The 20,940-nt window shown below is 40.5% G+C and overlaps 2 protein-coding genes across 3 annotated transcripts in view; one reads left to right on the top strand and one right to left on the bottom strand.

Annotated features, from left to right (window-relative positions):
* Positions 1-4,496, bottom strand: part of LOC109866618 (polypeptide N-acetylgalactosaminyltransferase 14-like) — a 115,038-nt gene extending 110,542 nt beyond the window's left edge. Inside the window, exon 1 of the mRNA XM_020455376.2 lies at positions 4,107-4,496. Coding sequence (XP_020310965.1) covers positions 4,107-4,238 — 132 coding nt within the window. The 5' untranslated portion in view covers positions 4,239-4,496. The remainder of the gene's footprint in view (positions 1-4,106) is intronic.
* Positions 4,497-6,131: 1,635 nt separating this feature from the next.
* LOC109866464 (EH domain-containing protein 3) overlaps positions 6,132-20,940 on the top strand; it is a 37,571-nt gene continuing 22,762 nt past the window's right edge. Inside the window, exons 1-4 of one of the 2 annotated variants that reach the window (XM_020455150.2) lie at positions 6,132-6,342; positions 6,746-6,943; positions 9,940-10,116; positions 14,749-14,846. In XM_020455150.2, coding sequence (XP_020310739.1) covers positions 6,341-6,342; positions 6,746-6,943; positions 9,940-10,116; positions 14,749-14,846 — 475 coding nt within the window. In that variant the 5' untranslated portion in view covers positions 6,132-6,340. Of the gene's footprint in view, positions 6,944-9,939; positions 10,117-14,748; positions 14,847-20,940 lie in introns of both variants that reach the window. The other variant, XM_020455149.2, reaches the window with a different exon arrangement.

Below are 20,940 nucleotides of genomic sequence, written 5' to 3' on the forward strand. Positions count from 1 at the left end.
CTGATTTCCCTCTCTGTATTGTTTGTCGTGTGGGTTCTCGTTGTTCGTCCTTGGGATTATTGTATTTGTTCCTTGTTGGAATCTTACTTATTTTGGAGTAAACTTTGGATGATTACTCAGAACTGTGCCCTGCGCCTGACTCTGCATTTTTTTCAATTTTTTCATTTTACCAATGTCCTCACAGTACTCAGTTGATAGAGGCCCTTCAATTGGCCAGTGTTGATTTTTCAGTGTAACATTTCTAGTGTTGATTCCAGAATTAAATTCACTTCGTTACAGTGAAATTAACAGTCAATTAAATCTACATTTTAGAGAGTAAAACATTCCCATCAAAACCTAACCAATCATTGTTATAGTTTTCAGCTCTACTTCAGGGAGATTTTTTTAGGATTGTTTTTAATATCTGTGTTTTTGCTTGTACATTGATTGATTGATTAATCTTATGATACACATAGATACATAACAAATGTTTCTAAACTAATCCAATCAGTTAGTTAGATTGATTGCACTGTTACTGAAATGGTTGCTTCAGTTTAAATGGTTTAGGCAGACTTCTTAACACATTTCTTAAACCCTTGACAGTCATTCTGAATGCAGGGTGTGGGTGAATGTAAATTCCAACTGTTGGATATCCTAACAGTGTTTGGATTCCAATAGGAATTAAACATCACTTTGCAAGCCAGCATAATGTGACTTGCAGGCCTGATGTGGCCTGTAAACCAGGAGTTTCTTAACACCACTGTGTTAGGTTAAAATTAGGCCATTGAAGTAAGGCCTTATGATATATGTATTGTATTGTTATAGAGTTACATTTTAATAATAGCATTCGCCTAGGTACTCCGTTGGTGAAAGCCACAGGCCTTTAAAAGGAAAGAACTTTCGATTTGAAATCTATTGGACACATTAGCAAACTTGAGGGAATCCTATTTGAGTCAGAAAAGGATATTCATATGATAGGTAAGATATAAAAAACCTTGCAGAGACCCTATCCAACTGACAATCTCTTTAAAATATATATAAACTACTGGAACCAAGACTTAAAAATAACTGATATTGGTACAATATTTTTATTTAACCTTTATTTAACTAGGCAAGTCAGTTAAGAAAAAGTATTATTTTACAATGACGGCCTACCCTGGCCAAACCCTCCTCTAACCCGAACGACGCTGGGCCAACTGTGCACCGCCTTATGGGACTCCCGATCACAGCCGGTTGTGATACAGCCTGGAATCAAACCAGGGTCTGTAGTGATGCCTCTAGCACTGAGATGCAGTGGCTTAGACTGCTGTGCCACTCGGGAGCCCTGATGAAGGGAATGTTGGAACATAAATAAATAAATGACAGTTAAACGAAAATGGACGCTTAATCCAGTATATACGAATGTAGAGAATTTATTACACAAGGGACCAAATTCAGAAATTCTACAGCACAATTGCAGAGTCATGTCTTATTTGTAAACTAACAATGACTCAATAATCCATGCCTTTTGGGTATGCTATAAACTCTAAATGTTATGGGCGGAGTTAGAAAGTTGGCTGTCCGAAGTATTACAATTTAAATGTACTTTTAATCCATCTGTCTGCATATTTCAAGACATGGCATATGAGGGTGCAGTGAGATACCCGATGGGTTGGATGATACTTTTCTCGTCAATCATCTTGAAAAAAGGCTATACTTAAAAACTGGAAATCAACCAATCCTCTATCGTTAACACAATGGAAGGGTCAACTGCTTTATTATCTAAATGTTGAAAGTGTGTGGGCGATGAAAAGAAACAAAGTGGTGCAGTTTGAGGCCATGTGGCGGAGAGTGATGCAGGCGCTATGAGCAGGTGGATATGGGCAGGGGTGGTGTCACGGATGTTTCTGTGCATTTGTATGTTTATGTTTTGTAAATAATAAAATAAGGAAAGAATTTTATAACCACGTCTCTGTCGCTAACAAATACAGTCATGTGTGGTAACTCTACAATTCACTCAAATAAAAAAAGGCACCCTGGGTAATATGCAAACTGGGCTTTACCCCAGGGGTCTCAAACTCATTCCATGAAGGGCCTAGTATCTGCTGGTTTTAGTTTTTACCTTTCAATTAAGACCTAGACAACCAGGTGAGGGGAGTTCCTTACTAATGAGTGACCTTAATTCATCAATCAAGTATAAGGAAGGAGTGAAAACCCACACACACTTAGCCCTCGATGAAATGAGTTTGGAAGATTTGCTTTACACCATTCAGTGTTACAACAACACCCAAAAACGATTTAGTGTAACACTACAGGTGATCATTTCTTACACTAAGCAGCGTGAGCACTAAGCAAAGTGAGTCAAGTCTACTCTAAATCAAGTGTTATGTTTTACACTGTAGGTGCTGCATATTACTCTACAGTAGAATTATGCAAACATCATAATCAAGTTCATTGGAACACTTTAACAGTTGAATGCGGAACACTGCAACAGAGTTAAATCTTTAAAACCTTCAAAAGTGTTATTTTAAAACCAGTTCAGTGGGAGTCGTGTTACCGGTAAATAGCGTACATTTGACACTTTCCAAGTTAAATGGAGAACACTGCAACAGAATTAAATCTTTAACACTTTCAAAAGTGTTATTTTAAAACCAGTATAGTGGGAATCATACGTTCACTGAAAATAGTGTACATTTAACACTTTCCGAGTGAAATGTACACCATTGATTTTGGTGTGTAACATTTTGCAACTGAATCATCAATCCAGCCGAGTGCCTACATCACAAGTGTAATTCCACCATTCAGCTACACTGAAAAGCACTCACTTCCTCATTTGCCTGAGGAATTCAGAGTGGCATACAACACTTTTAGCAGTAAGCTTTTGAAACCCCCCCAGATATACCACAATAACAGGACCACAAAATATGATCAAATCTATCTTCTGCACTGCACAAAACAAGTTATACTTCAGGGGGGAAAGCGGCAATGGTTTCATTAAAGCTGCCTTTATAAAACAGGAGTATTAGGCATAGAAATGTGTCCGCTGTAAAAAAGGTTACATCTTTGATGGCTATAATTGGCCCAGCCTGACTGTCTTGGTAAAGGTAGACAGTGTTATTCCATCACATTATGTCCTTCAGCTCATTCAAAATGTATTTTCACACAGGGACCACCTATTACAAGTCAATGATTTAACCTATTGTCTGATAATGCCGCATTTTCAGACACAAGTACAGAACATCTAAGATCAGGTGGCTATAAAGGGCCAATAGGCAGAAATTCATGGATACAGTTTAAATTATGTTAACAACAGATTGAGGAATTGAGGAATTCGTGTATTTGAGGAATTCATATAGGAATTCATGTATCAGTGTTTAATAACTGATAACTTGTGCAAGATGCATTTCATAGGCTATCGGGTGTTTAATCCGTTAAATATTATATGATTACAACTGTATCTTCTTTTCACTTTGGAACGTACAGAAATCTCATCTAAACATCAATAAACTGCTTATAAACACATTATTATGTGTCCCTGCCCCCATTATTATATTATCCCTGCACATTGTACATGCTTTATGATACTGGAACTGACTGACCCTGACTAACCCTGTATATCGTATGCTTACGTTTCTCGTGTTCTTCTTATATCTTATTTTTTATTTATTGTGTGTTTTTGTTCAACCTAATGTTATTTTTTGTTTTACATTGATATTAATTGCTGCATTTTTGGAGTTTAGAGCTAGCAAGAAAGGCATTTCACTGTACTTGTGGGTGTGACATTAAAACCTGAAACTTTTAACCACTTGAAACTGCACTTTGCAATAGATAATGTATGCAGACAAATTCATTCGATCCTGAATTTTTTTTAAGTTAGGAAAAACTGGTTGTATGTAGTCTGCAAACTTCTAGAAAGCAATATAGAGAGGGAGCCGTGATACTCTTTCTGCATATAGCTCCGTGGAAATTCTGACACCCTCTCAAACCTCATTAAATATTTTCCTAGAAACACGCATTACCTGCGCGCACCTAGCACTCTTCTGTATATTGGTACAAGTTTAGACTACACAACTGCTAAATGCATAGGAAGTGATATTGTGTGATATAGGTAAAATTAATTTTGAATAAGAACTGATAGTGTTGCTTACCTTTCCGTACTGTGCATCTTTAGTCCCCAGGTCCGATACTTTCTGCCTACTTAAGAGTATCAAATACAGTAGTGCAGCAATCCAACAAAGCACCACCAATGCCAAAGTCAGCTTTCGGGAAAGCCGTTTCATTTTCCTATGAGTTACTGGAGCAGATATCCCCGCTTTATTGGCGCTGGGCAATCTGCGAGAAGCACATTTCTAGGAATTCTATGAAAGTCGGTTGTGGAGACGTGGTTTTGCGCGCTGCTCTCACATTCTCTGGTTCTCTTCTCGAGCGCTGCACGCTCGCTCCAGACGCATTCCCTGGTTGCGAGAATGTCTATGACGGAACTGGTAGTAGGCTGTTACACAGCGATGACTCGCTGGAGCTACGAAGTACTATACTGGAATCCGTCCAGCTCGATAAAAATCAGCCGGTTGGGGGTATCTATAAAATCGAATGGGTTTAGCACCACCTACCGTGTAAATCATAATGTACAAGGTTCTGTAGTCTATAGTACTTGCAATGTATGTATGCAGTAATAGATATCGGCTATAATCAACCATGCAGCCTAATTAATCTCAAGTTTTTTTTTTACAGAGTTATGGGGTATTATAATACTGGTGACCCAGCTAGGTCACCCGTGATACATGCCAGTATTCGACGTTCATCAATGTCTGAGGATATCGGGAGACAATGTGGAAACCGGCCACTGGGGGTAACAGTGAGCGAGGTTACCTTCAAGTAGGTTTCGGTTTTGCTAGGTTATTGTGGATGGGGATGGTGGACCGGTGGCAGCATCTGATTCCAAAGGTTGTCAATTCGAATCTAGCAATAGAAAGTTGTTTTTAGTTTGAAGCTTTTCCCAAATCTTAACCCTTACGTTAACCATTGGGAGTATTTGGCTAACCTTAAGCTTTCGGAATGAATGCCCAAATTTAACCCTAACCTTAACCCTAACAAATTCCGAGGTAGTGCATAAACTTAACCTGAAACACTTCGAAATGTGACATTTGCAACAACTTTGCAATGTTATGTTTGAGAAACATGGATGTATGTCTAATTCTGACGTGAGCCTGTGAGAGCTAGTTGCAGTGACCATTGAACAGGTGGGACTAGGTCTGGCGACAAAAAAGAACAAATAGATTAGAACAGAAAATATCTTTATTGACAATTCCCGAATTCATCCTATATATTGTGCTGTACTTTTGATATTGACTAATCTCACTTCGATTTACTTCTAAACTGAATTTACAGACCTTAAAAAAATAGCTAACGGATCAAAAAAGTATTATCTTGTTGCACCATCTAGTGGTGGTCGTCGAATAATCCATAAACCATCAACTATTGTATGCTTAAATGTTGTCCAGCAGGTGTCATACTGGTATGTAGAATAGACTGTAAGGGAAAGGATAGATGTCTTGCTATGGTCTCTGCCCCTCTCTAAATTTGGACAATTGTGTCTCTACAACTTTTGACATCACTGTAGACAGTACATTCTACACCGTAGGCCTACAATAGGCTTGAGACAGTTACGTTGTATCCTCTCCTCAATTTAGTTCCATTGTGCTCTCCTTTAATTGTGGGCTGCATCATAAGGACACTTTTTTTGTGACACTTTTGTATTTTCTATTTTTATTAAAGAGAAGATTTTATTACAATATTGTTTTTATATAAAGTCAACACTTTATATATTTGCGCGTACCAGTATATATATATATATATATATATATATATATATATATATATATATATATATACATTAAATGACACAAGCAATATATGTGTAGGTATATGGAAATGTTGACATGGATCTTTTCTATTTTCTTTAGTAATGTAAGATGGAAGATTGTTATAAACCATAAACTTGCAATTTATGACTGATACAATGTGTATAGCAATTTTGCGATCACCCATTGTTTGTTACGTTGTATTACCACTAGAGGAGCATCAACAATGAGATGCTAGTGGTCCCTCATCCGCTAATATGGCGCTGCCATCACTGCCTTCAGTCGCTGTAATACTGGGTGGGGTTTTGCCAGTAGTTGGGCATTTCCTTTCGGATTAGATTTCGTTGTCAGATTGGTATTTAAATATGCTGCAGTAACGAAGCCGGGGAAGCCAGTGGAAACCAATGACCGCTCAAGATTCTACGCTATATTATACCTGTATTATTGTTTTCATCATTTGATTCGAAAAAGGTATATTATATAGAACAGTATTTTGAAGATTCAACCGCGTCAGAATTCAAATGTAAGACGACATCACAATTTGCCAGCTTGATACGTGGATCATTTTTGGGATTCCTCTACAGTTTGAATGAAAATCGTGCTTTTTAGCTGTGATATGTAAATGTGCATGTAAAAATTACTTAGGATCACTAGTATGTGTTTAGTCTAGTCAAGTTACTGGTTTATAGTGGTCTGTGCATCTTTGTCTCGTGTTTGGCCTGTAAAGACTTGGGGAACGCTTTCCATTCAAGGATATGTCTGCATAATATTTGATTGAAAGAAAAAACAAACCATCTACTAAACCAATAAGAAAGAGATCATCCGAATTATTTTAATAGAAAAAGCACCAATAGAGGTCCCTATAGAGTATAAGATTGTCCATTGTCGAATTGCATCATGTTCAGCTGGTTGGGTACCGATGACAGGAGGAAGAAGGATCCTGAGGTCTTTCAGACAGTCAGTGATGGCCTCAAGAAGCTCTACAAAACCAAGCTGTTACCCTTGGAGGAACACTACAAATTCCATGAGTTCCACTCGCCCGCCTTAGAGGATGCCGACTTCGACAACAAGCCCATGGTTCTCCTTGTGGGGCAGTATTCCACTGGAAAGACCAGCTTCATACGGTATGTCAGTGTTTGAAATGTGGGTGCTTTGGTTGCCGGTCAGTAGGCCAAAACACTAGTGAGTTTTGTGCACTGATATGCAAAGAGGGGACGTTACATGCATGGCAGGCACTGCATATGTAGAGTTTGATGCAACAAGTTGATTTTTATTGTAGTACAAATGATCCTAGAAAGAGACATCTGTTAGTGTTTGGGTTGACTGGATTCCTGTTCAACCTTGGGCAGATGCAGGTCAAATGTTGACATAGTCTGACTTACTTAGGAGGGATGAGAGATTCCAACAGACAAGAGAGCAACCTGCTGAGTTAGCATTCACCTATTATGGTATAGATGACTACAAAATGACAAGTACATTATGGAAATCTAGTGGTATTGCATAGTTATAGACATAGATCTACCTATTACTATCCTGTAATCCTCAATGCCATTTTGTGATTACATGTTACACTAATCATCTGCAATGTTCCCCTATAGTCACACCCATAACACAGGAATGTCAGCTGTTCCATTGATTTGTCTGTTAAACTAGTCCATGACCATAAAACAGATCATATTTCCAGCATTTAACTATGGACTGCTATATGGCATGCCAACCATCTCACTTAGTGCTCATCAAAGGAATACAAGAACAGATGGAAAATCTTGGACCCAAAAGCATGTGTTGGTCTCTCTGAGTTTACCACAAAGCAAACTTTGTCTTGGAGATGGGATGGGAGGCAGATATAACTCTCCTTTTATCATTGTTTTTGTGTTGGCATGTTTTCCACATCCAAAATTTACTGGTGAGACTAAGTGAATCCCTCTAGCTGTGCAGTAATGCCAGTGAATACTAGTGCTTTTCCTGCTATCCCAAAGTCAGAAGTGAGATGCAGTCCTCTGCTGTCCTCTCGCTGATAAGCCCTGCTGGTTCCAACCCTCTCATCAGCTCCCTTATTGCTATAGCAACATGTCACTAATAGTTTCCAGAGCGACTAGTCCAGGAGTTCTAGAGAGGTTAGAGACATTAGTCTGGAATCATGTAGAGAATGCCCCTGGCCACTGGAAGCACTTACTGTGTATGATCAGCTTTAAAAGTCTGAAAAGCTTTGGGACACACTCACTTCCTATCCCCTTTAAGTTTGTACTATCTAAATGAGTTATTAGCTTTAGGGCGCTGTTACTTCATATCCCTTCATAGATTGTAGTACTTATTTTGAAACGAGTTATCATGTTTGGGTTAAGTAATTGAATAGTAGGGCTTTGTTCTCATGCTTTTGAACGTGTGAGTGAGAATGACATTGGAGTGTGGGCTGGTTGATAGGGTTCTGTCTCAATCTGGCCATATAACTGGTCTTAATTAGGCAGGCCTTTAAAATCCACGGTGACATGCAAACAACATTCTGTAACCAGGTATGGTCGTGATCCCTTGGTATAGACAGAGGGAGAAATCCCTGAAATCCTCTGATTGATATCAGACATGCTAAATTCCAGGTATATCAATCCCTGGACAAGATTGGATTAAATATGGATCGCCATCTGATAAAAATATCACACATCTAGGAGCTTTCTATATGATGATACTTTCGTTTTTTTGCTAAATAACTTTTTATACTTTATGCTTATATTTTATGCTAAAGCCAGACCATACTCTATGTGCACCCACAATAGGAGTCCATTTCTAAAGTTGGAAACATTTGAATGTTTAATCAACTACGGTTCAGCACTGGCCAAGTCGATGATAGCTTTGTCCCACTGGGCACAGACGTCAATTCAGCATCTATTCCACATTGGTTCAATGTCATTTCATTGAAATGACATGGAAACGTCGTTGATTCAACCAATGTGGGGTTTCCTATGCTGCCTGTCATGGTCCAGTCCACTGTCAGAGTTTCTAGAGCTAGCCTCTCCTAATTGCTTTTTTATTTTACCTTTATTTACCTAGGCAAGTCAGTTAAGCACAAATTCTTATTTACAATGACTGGCTACCAAAAGGCAAAAGGCCTCCTGCGGGGGCAGGGGCTGGGATTGAAATATAAATAAATGAAATAAAGATATAGGACAAAACACATCACGACAAGAGAGACAACACTACATAAAGAGAGACCTAAGACAACAACATACCTAATGGCTTGGGGATAGAGGAAGAGATGGGCAGGGCTAGTTGGGCTACTCTCCTTTTCTCTGTGATTTGTACCCTATGCGAGGTCACTGTCCTGCAGGATAGGGCCATAGGCAGCGTCTTTAGTTTCCTGTGTGCATTGTTCATAGAGGACCTGCAGGCCTATGTGGCGGCTGCAAGTAGGGAGAGTTGTTGGGAAAGAGCTAGGCCTGTGTTTGTGTGTGTGCTGACTCCTCAGTCCTCTGTGCTATGAAAGAACACAGGCCTTCTTTCCTCTCTGGTCTGTCTCCTAACACGTGCGCTGTCCCTGTGCTCTCCATCAGGCCAGTTTCACTCTGCCTCCCTTCCTCTCACTGAAGCCTCAGTGGCAGAGCTGTGGGAAGGTTAAACATCTGGCTCTGGACAGTGCTGCTCATCTACTGTTGGCCATTTACTGCGGCACTATATTATGGATTTAAACAGTGTCTACAGAGAGACCATACTAACTGGCACTGTTGACCCCTATGACAAGATGTGTGTAGAGTGGATATATAGAGTATCAGCTGGTTGACCTCACATCTGTTAGTGCTTTAAAGGTTTAAAGTAGTTTAAAAGGACAACTTCAGTTATAAATGACTAGTATTTACAATTCAATGCATTTCTAGGATTCTGCACATTCTATACAATTCTACTACATTTTTAAACATCTGTAATGTCAATTTGGACTGATTGACAATGAAACTCTTGACCGTGACCCTATAATTCAACAATGTTAGTATGTTCTTTTAAAAAGATGGTTAAGTATGATTTTACTTTGTAACTGGTAGGTGTACCGGGCCTCTAATGTCAAATGTAAACTAAGATAGTGGACAATAAAATAATGCATAAACAGACATCCTTTTCTCCTATTACTCCCCAGATACCTGTTGGAGCAGGATTTCCCTGGAATGCGGATTGGGCCGGAGCCCACAACAGACTCCTTCATTGCAGTGATGCATGGAGACACGGAGGGGGTGATCCCTGGCAACGCCCTAGTTGTCGACCCCAAGAAACCCTTTAGGAAGCTCAACTCCTTCGGAAATGCCTTTCTCAACAGGTGAGACTATAGCAGTCCACATGTAGTATTCTAGTTGGATGACTCAAGTTTTTATAGAAGGGTTGGTTGTTTAGCAACAAAACCGACACGTGCACAACTATGGTGCAAAACAGACGGGGTTGACTTAGACTGTTGACAACATGTAAACTATATTTAGTCTCCAAATGTTTATTGGAAACGTAAGTACATTTGCACAATGAGCACTTGTTATCGCTCAAATACATTGTTACAGTTGTTGGTTAGCTAGCTAGCGAATTTCAACCATAGCATAGACATGATATCAGTCAAAACGCCTCAAAACAAGACACTAACAAGATACAGTGAACTAAAACGAACCACCTATGATTCCCCACATGGTAGGTTCTTGTCATTGTTGCTAGCTATCTGACCGCTCCGAATCATAACAACGCATGCCTTCTGGCCACATCGATGTGTGAACATATTTTTTGTGATGTTGTCAGCCAGCCCGTCTACACAGCAAATGAAAACTCACATTTCTGATTTATTTTACGATGACTTGTTGTTTTTAGTGGCCTTATCCTAGATGACAGGGCAAATATTCAGTATCTTATTATCTTTCTCCCCCCAAAATAATTTTGTGCATCAGACAGAATGTGAAAAAAACTCTAAAGGCCCCTGGAGAAGTTCTTCAAATTTGCTTTAAGTTTGTCGTTCCTCAAATTTTTTTCTGTGCTCAAATGCTAGAATATTTACCTAGCACTCTTCTCGTAATCATTGTGAGTGCTTCTCTGTGCTCTTGCTGAATTCCAATCAGTTTCAGAATACCATTTGATTTGAAATTCCAATATGTTTTGGAATACTCCTTTGTATAAAGTTGGCATGAAACTCACCATCCTTGAGGAAAGAAAAGGGAGGGAGGCGGAATGAGTACAGGAGCGAGAGTGAAAGTTAAGTTTAGCCTTTCTCAACGGTTGCTGTGTTTACCATGTCACAGGATGATATCATGCCCAGAGACTCCTGAACCTGCCACACATGCTCTACATTCCACCTCTGATTGAATTTCACTCTGCTCACTGCTCAGGGTTTCCCTTAGTTGCAGACTGTCAGTGGGTCTGTTTGCTCTTTACAGTGCCTTCAGAAAGTATTCACACTCCTTGACATTTTCCACATTTTCCAGCCTGAATTTAAAAAGGATTAAATCCAATACAACACATTACTGAGTACTACTCTACATATTTTCAAGCATAGTGGTGGCTGCATCATGTTTTGGGTATGCTTGTAATTGTTACGGACTTTGGAGTTTTTCAGGATAAAAAATAAACAGAATGGAGCACAGGCAAAATCATAGAGGAAAACCTGGTTCAGTCTGCTTTCCACCAGACGCTGGGAGTTGAATTCACTTTTCAGTAGACAGGACAATAACCTAAAACACAAGGCCAAATATACACTGGAGTTGCTTACCAAGAAGACAGTAAATGTTCTTGAGTGGCCGGGTGACAATTTTGACTTAAATCTGCTTGAAAATCTATGGCAAGACTTAAAAATGGTTGTCTAGCAATGATCAACAACCAATTAGAAAGCGCTTGAATAATTTTTTAAAAGAATAATGGACAGATATTGTACAATCCAGGTGTGCAAAGCTCTTAGAGACTTAACCAGAAAGACTCACAGCTGTAATGCTGCCAAAGGTGATTCTAACACCACTCAGGGGTGTGACTAATTATGTAAATGAGATATTTCTCTATTTCATTTTTGATAAATTTCCTAAAATCAAAATATATACATGTTTTCACTTTGTCATTATGGGGTATTGTGTGTAGATGGATGAAGAACTATTATATTTAAGACATGTGGAATAAATCGAGGAGAATGAATACTTTCTGAAGGCACTGTGTCGACTGATCAACCCAGGGGGTTTCCACTGTAAGCACAAGGCACAGTGTGTTTCCTGAGGGAGACGATAGGAATACAGAGCTTGTGATGGTTTCTGCAGGTGGCTCTGACAATGTTAAGGAGGAGAACATATGTGTGGAAATAAGGGTTCTTAAGAGTTCATTTTTATTTTTAAGGGTTCTTGGCATAAGGCCGCTGTTTGTTTGCAAACAGGAGAATCAAAAGAGCAGAGGATAGCTCAACTATGTATCTGGCATTCTAGTCTATTGCATTTCCAACATAATTATATATTTCCTATATCAGCATGAACATGTTGTTTTTTTATAGATAAGAAACAGCCAATGTTACAGTTGCATTATTTGGTTGACAAAGCTGTCATTGAATTGGTGAGCGAACGATCATGTGACGCTGTCATGAGAAGCCCTCTGCTGCTTGGTGCAGCTTGCAGACGAGGAGGCCTAATATCCTGTCTGCATCCTAGTCTGCTGCAGCCTTCCTGTGTTACAGTAACCACTATCGAGATTCAAGAATATGCTTTATACTGTAAATTGGTCAATTGAATTTGCCTTATTTTGCCGTTTGAGTTTGAAATGACCAAAGGGGGATATGAAACATATTTTAGTCTAAGAGGTCCATTGAGACCCACCCAGAAAAATTACACATGTTTCTGGGAACAGTTCACATGCTTCAAGACACCAAGCTCACTCAGTCTTGTCTTGAAAGGCTATACCAGACCGGTCATTTTCCCTCAGTAATAATTGTCACTTTCATGTACTATGTTTAGGACAGTGGAGGCTAATGATAATAATGGCTGAAACTGAGTGAAAGGAATGGCATCAAACTCATGTGTTTGGTGTATTTGATACGATTCCACCTAGTCCGCTCCAGCCATTCCCATGAGCCTGTCCTCCAATGAAGGTGCCACCAACCTCCTGTGGTTTAGGAAGTATGATTTGGTTCTAAGTGGTCAATACTTTATTTTACATGAAGAATACCTACAGTATATCACAAAAGTGAGTACACCCCTCACATTTTTGTAAATATTTGAGTATATCTTTTCATGTGACAACACTGAAAAAATGACACTTTGCAACAATGTAAAGTAGTGAGTGTACAGCTTGTATAACAGTGTAAATATGCTGTCCCCTCAAAATAACTCAACACACAGCCATTAATGTCTAAACCGCTGGCAACAAAAGTGAGTACACCCCTAAGTGAAAATGTCCAAATTGGGCCCAATTAGCCATTTCCCTCCCCGGTGTTATGTGACTCATTAGTGTTACAAGGTCTCAGGTGTGAATGGGGAGCAGGTGTGTTAAATTTGGTGTCATCGCTCTCACACTCCCTCCCTTCTGGTCACTGGAAGTTCAACATGGCACCTCATGGCAAAGAACTCTCTGAGGATCTGAAAAAAAGAATTGTTGCTTTACATAAAGATGGCCTGGGCTATAAGAAGATTGCCAAGACACTGAAACTGAGCTGCAGCACGGTGGCCAAGACCATACAGCGGTTTAACTGGACAGGTTCCTCTCAGAACAGGCCTCGCCATGGTCGACCAAAGAAGTTGAGTGCACGTGCTCAGCGTCATATCCAGAGGTTGTCTTTGGGAAATAGACGTATGAGTGCTGCCAGCATTGCTGCAGAGGTCGAAGGAGTGGGGTGTCAGCCTGTCAGTGCGCAGACCATACGCCGTACACTGCATCAAATTGGTCTGCGTGGCTGTCGTCCCAGAAGGAAGCCTCTTCTAAAGGTGATGCACAAGAAAGCCCGCAAACAGTTTGCTGAAGACAAGCAGACTAAGGACATGGATTACTGGAACCATGTCCTGTGGTCTGATGAGACCAAGATAAACTTATTTGGTTCAGATGGTGTCAAGCTTATGTGGCGGCAACCAGGTGAGGAGTACAAAGACTAGTGTGTCTTGCCTACAGTCAAGCATGGTGGTGGGAGTGTCATGGTCTGGGGCTGCATGAGTGCTGCCGGCACTGGGGAGCTACAGTTCATTGAGGGAACCATGAATGCCAACATGTACTGTGACATACTGAAGCAGAGCATGATCCCCTCCCTTCGGAGACTGGGTCGCAGGGCAGTATTCCAACATGATAACGACCCCAAACACACCTCCAAGACAACTTCTGCCTTGCTAAAGAAGCTGAGGGTAAAGGTGATGGACTGGCCAAGCATGTCTCCAGACCTAAACCCTATTGAGCATCTGTGGGGCATCCTCAAACGGAAGGTGGAGGAGTGCAAGGTCTCTAACTCCGTGATGTCGTCATGGAGGAGTGGAAGAGGACTGCAGTGGCAACCTGTGAAGCTCTGGTGAGCTCCATGCCCAAGAGGGTTAAGGCAGTGCTGGGAAATGATGGTGGCCACACAAAATATTGACACTTTGGGCCAAATTTGGACATTTTCACTTAGGGGTGTACTCACTTTTGTTGCCAGCGGTTTAGACATTAATGGCTGTGTGTTGAGTTATTTTGAGGGGACAGCCAATTTACACTGTTATACAAGCTGTACACTCACTACTTTACATTGTAGCAAAGTATCATTTCTTCAGTGTTGTCACATGAAAAGATAAACTTACAAAATTTGAGGGGTGTACTCACTTTTGTGATATACTGTATCTGTCTATTTGTCCATCTGTGAGTCGGTCTGTCTGTTTGTCTTATGTCCGGCCAACTCTTTTTCTGTGTCAGATTTGATCATGTAAGCTCTGTATTCTTCAGTGTTGGGCTATATATCTGACCATGTCTATGGCCATGTCTGTGTGTTCTGTAGGTTTGTGTGTGCCCAGCTTCCCAACCCTGTTCTCGAGAGCATCAGTGTGATAGATACTCCTGGTATCCTGTCTGGAGAGAAGCAGAGGATCAGCAGAGGTACGGCTCTCAACCCCTCTACCCCTCTCTCAACCCCTGTCTCAACCCCTCCACCTCTCTCCCAACCCCTCCACCTCTTTCCCAACCCCTCCACCCGTCTTTCACACACTCACTCAGTCCAGGATGGTCACCCTCAGGATTTAGAGATCAAACCATTTACAGACACAAGCACAGCAGTGTTTTATTGCACAACATAGTGAGAAGAAAGAAATCTGACTGAAAACCCTATATTTACTACTACAGAAGTAGTCATAATGCAAATGTGTACAAAAGCAAGACTTGGGAGAAAGTAGTGCTGTATTCTAACGTTAGCAGTGCCTGTTTGCTAATCTATTCCCTATATCGTGATAGTGCAAATCAGTCTGTAGCAAATAAAGTATGTCCTTAAAAAACGCAACATCTGTTACTGCTGGCGGCTTTAGCTCTGTTTTCTTAGCTTCATTACAACAAATTTCCCAAAGGAAAACATTTGTATGATAATGTGGTGACGTTAAACCAGGCCTGTGCTGTTGAACCCACTGAGGGATTTGCATAACCAGTTCTGTATCAAAACATCGTGGCTTCCACACTTCTTACGCCACTTCTGTAATTACTTTATTAGCAGTTTCCAGGACACTTTTGAACCTTCATTCCCACAGGGTTTCTATGTTTGTGGTGGAAATAGCAAGCAAGCTTCAGATATCCTGCTTCTCGTTGACTGAGCTTTAAATCCACATGTAGGAAGACAGTGAAACATGTAGCTGAGGCAGGGTTTTAGTCTGCGTTCAATCATAATGGGTTGAAAGACACCAGATATCACAGAGAGAGATAGTGTATACGACACCGATATGTTTATGGGATTTTATACAACGGGTGGGTCTAATCCTGAATGCTGATTGGTTAAAACTGCATTCCAGCCGGTGTCTATTCCACAAGTTACCACCGGCTAAATCTATGATGTTAAAATGCCTATTTACTCTGTTCGGTCTAACTGCTCAATCCACTGTCTCATTTCACCTCATCAACCCAGCCAGGCAATTTCTAAACTTGATATCTACTATAATAAGCATCTAGACATTATCTCACTTTTTTGATGTTGTTGAATTTTTACCCCTTTTTCTCCCCAATTTCGTGGTATCCAATTGTTAATAGCTACTATCTTGTCTCATCGCTACAACTCCCGTACGGGCTCGGGAGAGATGAAGGTTGAAAGTCATGCGTCCTCCGATACACAACCCAACCAAGCCGCACTGCTTCTTAACACCGCGCGCATCCAACCCGGAAGCCAGCCGCACCAATGTGTCGGAGGAAACACCGTGCACCTGGCAACCTTGGTTAGCGTGCACTGCGCCCGGCCCGCCACAGGAGTCGCGGATGCGCGATGAGACAAGGATATCCCTACCGGCCAAACCCTCCCTAACCCGGACGACGCTAGGCCAATTGTGCGTCGCCCCACGGACCTCCCGGTCGCGGCCGGTTACGACAGTGCCTGGGCTTGAACCCAGGGTCTCTGGTATCTCACATTTCTTTTAGACTAACATTTAGTTTTTCAAAAGCGGAGTTTTGTACAGACCTTCCTGTCTGTCTCTCCGACATTTGCAACATTGTTTCAATATTCAAATTCGATCTCCAGCTGTCCCATAGCAATGAAGGTGTTGGGAGGCAGGATGAGACAGATAGGTAGGCAGCTTTTCTTAGCCAGTCGAAATCATGAATCGGCATTATTTTTATGGATATATACACTTAGGTTGGAGTCATTAAAACTGATTTTTCAACCACTCCACAAATGTCTTGTTAACCAAATATAGTTTTGGCAAGTCCATTAGGACATCTACTTTGTGCATGACACAAGTAATTTTTCCAACAATTGTTTACAGACTGATTATTTCACTTATAATTCACTGTATCACAGTTCCAGTGGGTCAGAAGTTTACATACACTAAGTTGACTGTGCCTTTAAACAGCTTGGAAATTTTCATAAAAATGTCATGGCTTTAGAAGCTTCTGATAGGCTAATTGACACCATTTGAGTCAATTGGAGGTGTACCTGTGGATGTATTTCAAGGCCTACCTTCAAACCCTGTTCCTCTTTACTTGACATCATGGGAAAATCAAAAGAAATCAGCCAAGACTTCAGACGTCTGGTTCATCCTCCACACGTCTGGTTCATCCTTGGGCGCAATTTCCAAATGCTTGAAGGTACCACGTTCAATAGCACACAAGTGTAAACACCATGGGACCACGCAGCCATCATACCACTCAGGAAGGAGAAGCATTCTGTCTCCTAGAGATGAACATTCTTTGGTGTGAAAAGTGCAAATGAAGCCCAGAACAACAGCAGAGGACCTTGTGAAGATGTTGGAGGAAACGGGTACAAAAGTATCTATATCCACAGTAAAACGAGTCCTATATCGACATAACCTGAAAGGCCGCTCAGCAAGGAAGAAGCCACTGCTCCAAAACCACCATTAAAAAAAGCCACACTACGGTTTGCAACTGCACATGGGGACAAAGATCGTACTTTTTGGAGAAATATCCTCTGGTCTGATGAAACAAAAATAGAATGACCATCGTTATGTTTGGAGGAAAAAGGGGGATGCTTGCAAGCCGAAGAACACCATCCCAACCGTGAAGCACGAGGGTGGCAGCATCATGTTGTGGTTGTGCTTTACTGCAGGAGGGACTGGTGCACTTCCCAAAATAGATGGAATCATGAGAGGAAAGTTATGTGGATATATTGAGGCAACATCTGAAGACATCAGTCAGGAAGTTAAAGTTGGTCGCAATTAGGTCTTCCAAATAGACAATAACCCCAAGCATACTTCAAAAGTTGTGGCAAAATGGCTTAAGGACAACAATGTCAAGGTATTGGAGTGCCCATCACAAAGCCCTGACCTCAATTTGTGGGCAGTACTGAAAAGGTGTGTTCGAGCAAGGAGGCCTAAAAACCTGACTCGGTTACACCAGCTCTGTCAGGAGGAATGGGCCAAAATGCACCCAACTTATTGTGGGAAGCTTGTGGAAGGCTGCCCAAAACATTTGACCCAAGTTAAACAATTTAAAGGCAGTACTACCTAATAGACTCAATTAGTATGTAAATTTCTGACCCATTGGGAATGTGATGAAAGAAATAAAAGCTGAAATAAATTCTCTCTACTATTATTCTGACATTTCACATTCTTAAAGTAAAGTGGTGATCCTAAAGACAGGGAATGTTTACGAGGATTAAATGTCAGGAATTGTGAAACTGATTTGAAATGTATTTGCTGTATGTAAACTTCCGACTTCAACTGTACAAATAATTATCAATAGAAAATGGGTCAAATAAAATGACATGCAGCTAGTTTGAAATCTTTCCAGCTTCAGTTTGAAGTGATTATGTTAGCTGTGTTGTTGGCTAGCTCCTCTGAACAACAGTGTCCTGACGAGAGAGCACATTTTCTATGCCAGGTGAAATCGCTCATCATTAGCTCATTGTTATGTCTGTTCCAAATAAATGTCACTAGAAACAGCTTAAACAAATATAGCTAGTTGGCTAGCTAGCAAGCAAGGGATAAGAACGTTGCCAGCCAATACGGCAATGGAACATTTTGAACGAACGTCTGGGTCGCGTCCATAGATACAGGGGGGAAAAAACTAAATGACTGGGTCGACCAGCCGGCTTGGGTAGCAAACCTAGATTTTGTGTCGGGACTGTATCTTGTGGAAGGATGAAATAGTACGAATACATTCATAAAAATAAAGTTTTTAATAAAAATATGTTTAGCATTATTTGAATATGTTGGTAAACTGCTGTATAAAAGTGATAATTCCAGAGAAGCCAGTGTTTGGGGGATATATTGGCACGGTTTGCCAACACCCGTGCCAATATATCCTCCAAACACCAGCTTCTCAGGAATTATCACTTAAGTGTAACATGGCCCACCAGCTCTTTCCACATGAATTCCATTGAACAGTGAAGACCATTGTATGTCAGTCTGAGTACACTCTGGTTAATCCTAATAAAAAAATCTGGGTTTTATATCACTTATGACTCTCATAGTGGTTCCAATGCTGCAAAGTACAGTATGTACATATACCTGCAGTTATGTCGTCTGCTATTCTGAATGGCTCTGTGTGTTTCTGAGGATGGCAGAGTGGACAGTGGAGTAGTGATCAATGTCACCATGATGTCACAGTGTTCCAGCCTTCTTATCAACAAGGACATCAGGACTCTGCAGTGGACAGATATGGTGCTTATCACTGTTATCCTAGCAGGCTGCCATAGGCTGACCAGCCACATATAATAGCATATACATTGCCCTCTGTAATTATTGAGACGGTGAAGAATTTTTCTATACTATTAGCTATAATTTTAGGGTATTTTCATCCATATCAGGTGAACCGTTTAGAAATTAAGGCACTTTTTGTATGTAGTCCCCCCCCCCCATTTTAGGGGAGCAAAAGTATTGGGACAAATTCACTTGTGTATTAAAAGTTTAAGTATTTGGTCCCATATTCACAGCACACAGTGACGACATCAAGCTTGTGACTACACATGTGTTGGATGCATTTGCTGTTTGTTTTGGTTGTGTTTCAGATGATATTGTGCCCAATAGAAATTAATGGTAAATAATGTATTGTCATTTTGGAGTCACTTTTATTGAAAATAAGAATATTATACAGTACCAGTCAAAAGTTTGGACACACCTACTCATTCAAGGGTTTTTCTTTATTTTTACTATGTTTGACATTGAAGAATAATAGTGAAGACATCAAAACTATGAAATAACACATGGAATAACCAAAAAAGTGTTCATATAAAAATATATTTGAGATTCTTCAAAGTAGCCACCCTTTGCCTTGACGACAGCTTTGATCTTTGCACACTCTTGGCATTCTCTCAACCAGCTTCATGAGGTAGTCACCTGGAATGCATTTCAATTAACAGGTGTGCCATGTTAAAAGTGAATTTGTGGGATTTCTTTCCTTAATGCATTTGAGCCAATCATTTGTGTTGTGATAAGGTAGGGGTGGTATGCAGAAGATAGCCCTATTTGCTAAAAATACCTATGGCCATATTATGGCAAGAACAGCTCAAATAAGCAAATAGAAACGACAGTCCATCATTACTTTAAGACATGAAGATCAGTAAATCCTGAACATTTTAAGAACTTTTAAAGTTTCTTGAAGTGCAGTCACTAAAACCATCAAGCGCTATTACGAAACTGGCTCTCATGAGGATCGCCACAGGAAAGATCCTCTGCTGCAGAGGATAAGTTAGTTCGAGTTACCAGCCTCAGAAATCAACAATTAACTGCACCTCAGATTGCAGCCCAAATAAATGCTTCACAGAGTTCAAGTAACAGACACATCTCAACATTAGCTGGTCATAGGAGACTGCGTGAATCAGGCCTTCATTAAAAAATATAAAAAAATGCACCTTTATTTAACCAGGTAGGCTAGTTGAGAACACCTTTATTTAACCAGGTAGGCTAGTTGAGAACACCTTTATTTAACCAGGTAGGCTAGTTGAGAACACCTTTATTTAACCAGGTAGGCTAGTTGAGAACACCTTTATTTAACCAGGTAGGCTAGTTGAGAACACCTTTATTTAACCAGGTAGGCTAGTTGAGAACACCTTTATTTAACCAGGTAGGCTAGTTGAGAACACCTTTATTTAACCAGGTAGGCTAGTTGAGAACACCTTTATTTAACCAGGTAGGCTAGTTGAGAACACCTTTATTTAACCAGGTAGGCTAGTTGAGAACACCTTTATTTAACCAGGTAGGCTAGTTGAGAACACCTTTATTTAACCAGGTAGGCTAGTTGAGAACACCTTTATTTAACCAGGTAGGCTAGTTGAGAACACCTTTATTTAACCAGGTAGGCTAGTTGAGAACAAGTTCTCATTTGCAACAGCGACCTGGCCAAGATAAGCATAGCATTGTGAACAGACAACACAGAGTTACACATGGAGTAAACAATTAACAAGTCAATAACACAGTAGAAAAAAATGGTCATGGTCAAATTGCTGCAAAGAAACCACTACTAAAGGACACCAATAAGAAGAAGAGACTTGCTTGGGCTAAGAAACACAATAAATGGACATTAGACCGGTGGAAATCTGTCCTTC

The sequence above is a fragment of the Oncorhynchus kisutch genome, linkage group LG21, assembly GCF_002021735.2.
Source record: "Oncorhynchus kisutch isolate 150728-3 linkage group LG21, Okis_V2, whole genome shotgun sequence".
In the NCBI taxonomy this organism is placed as follows: domain Eukaryota; kingdom Metazoa; phylum Chordata; class Actinopteri; order Salmoniformes; family Salmonidae; genus Oncorhynchus; species Oncorhynchus kisutch.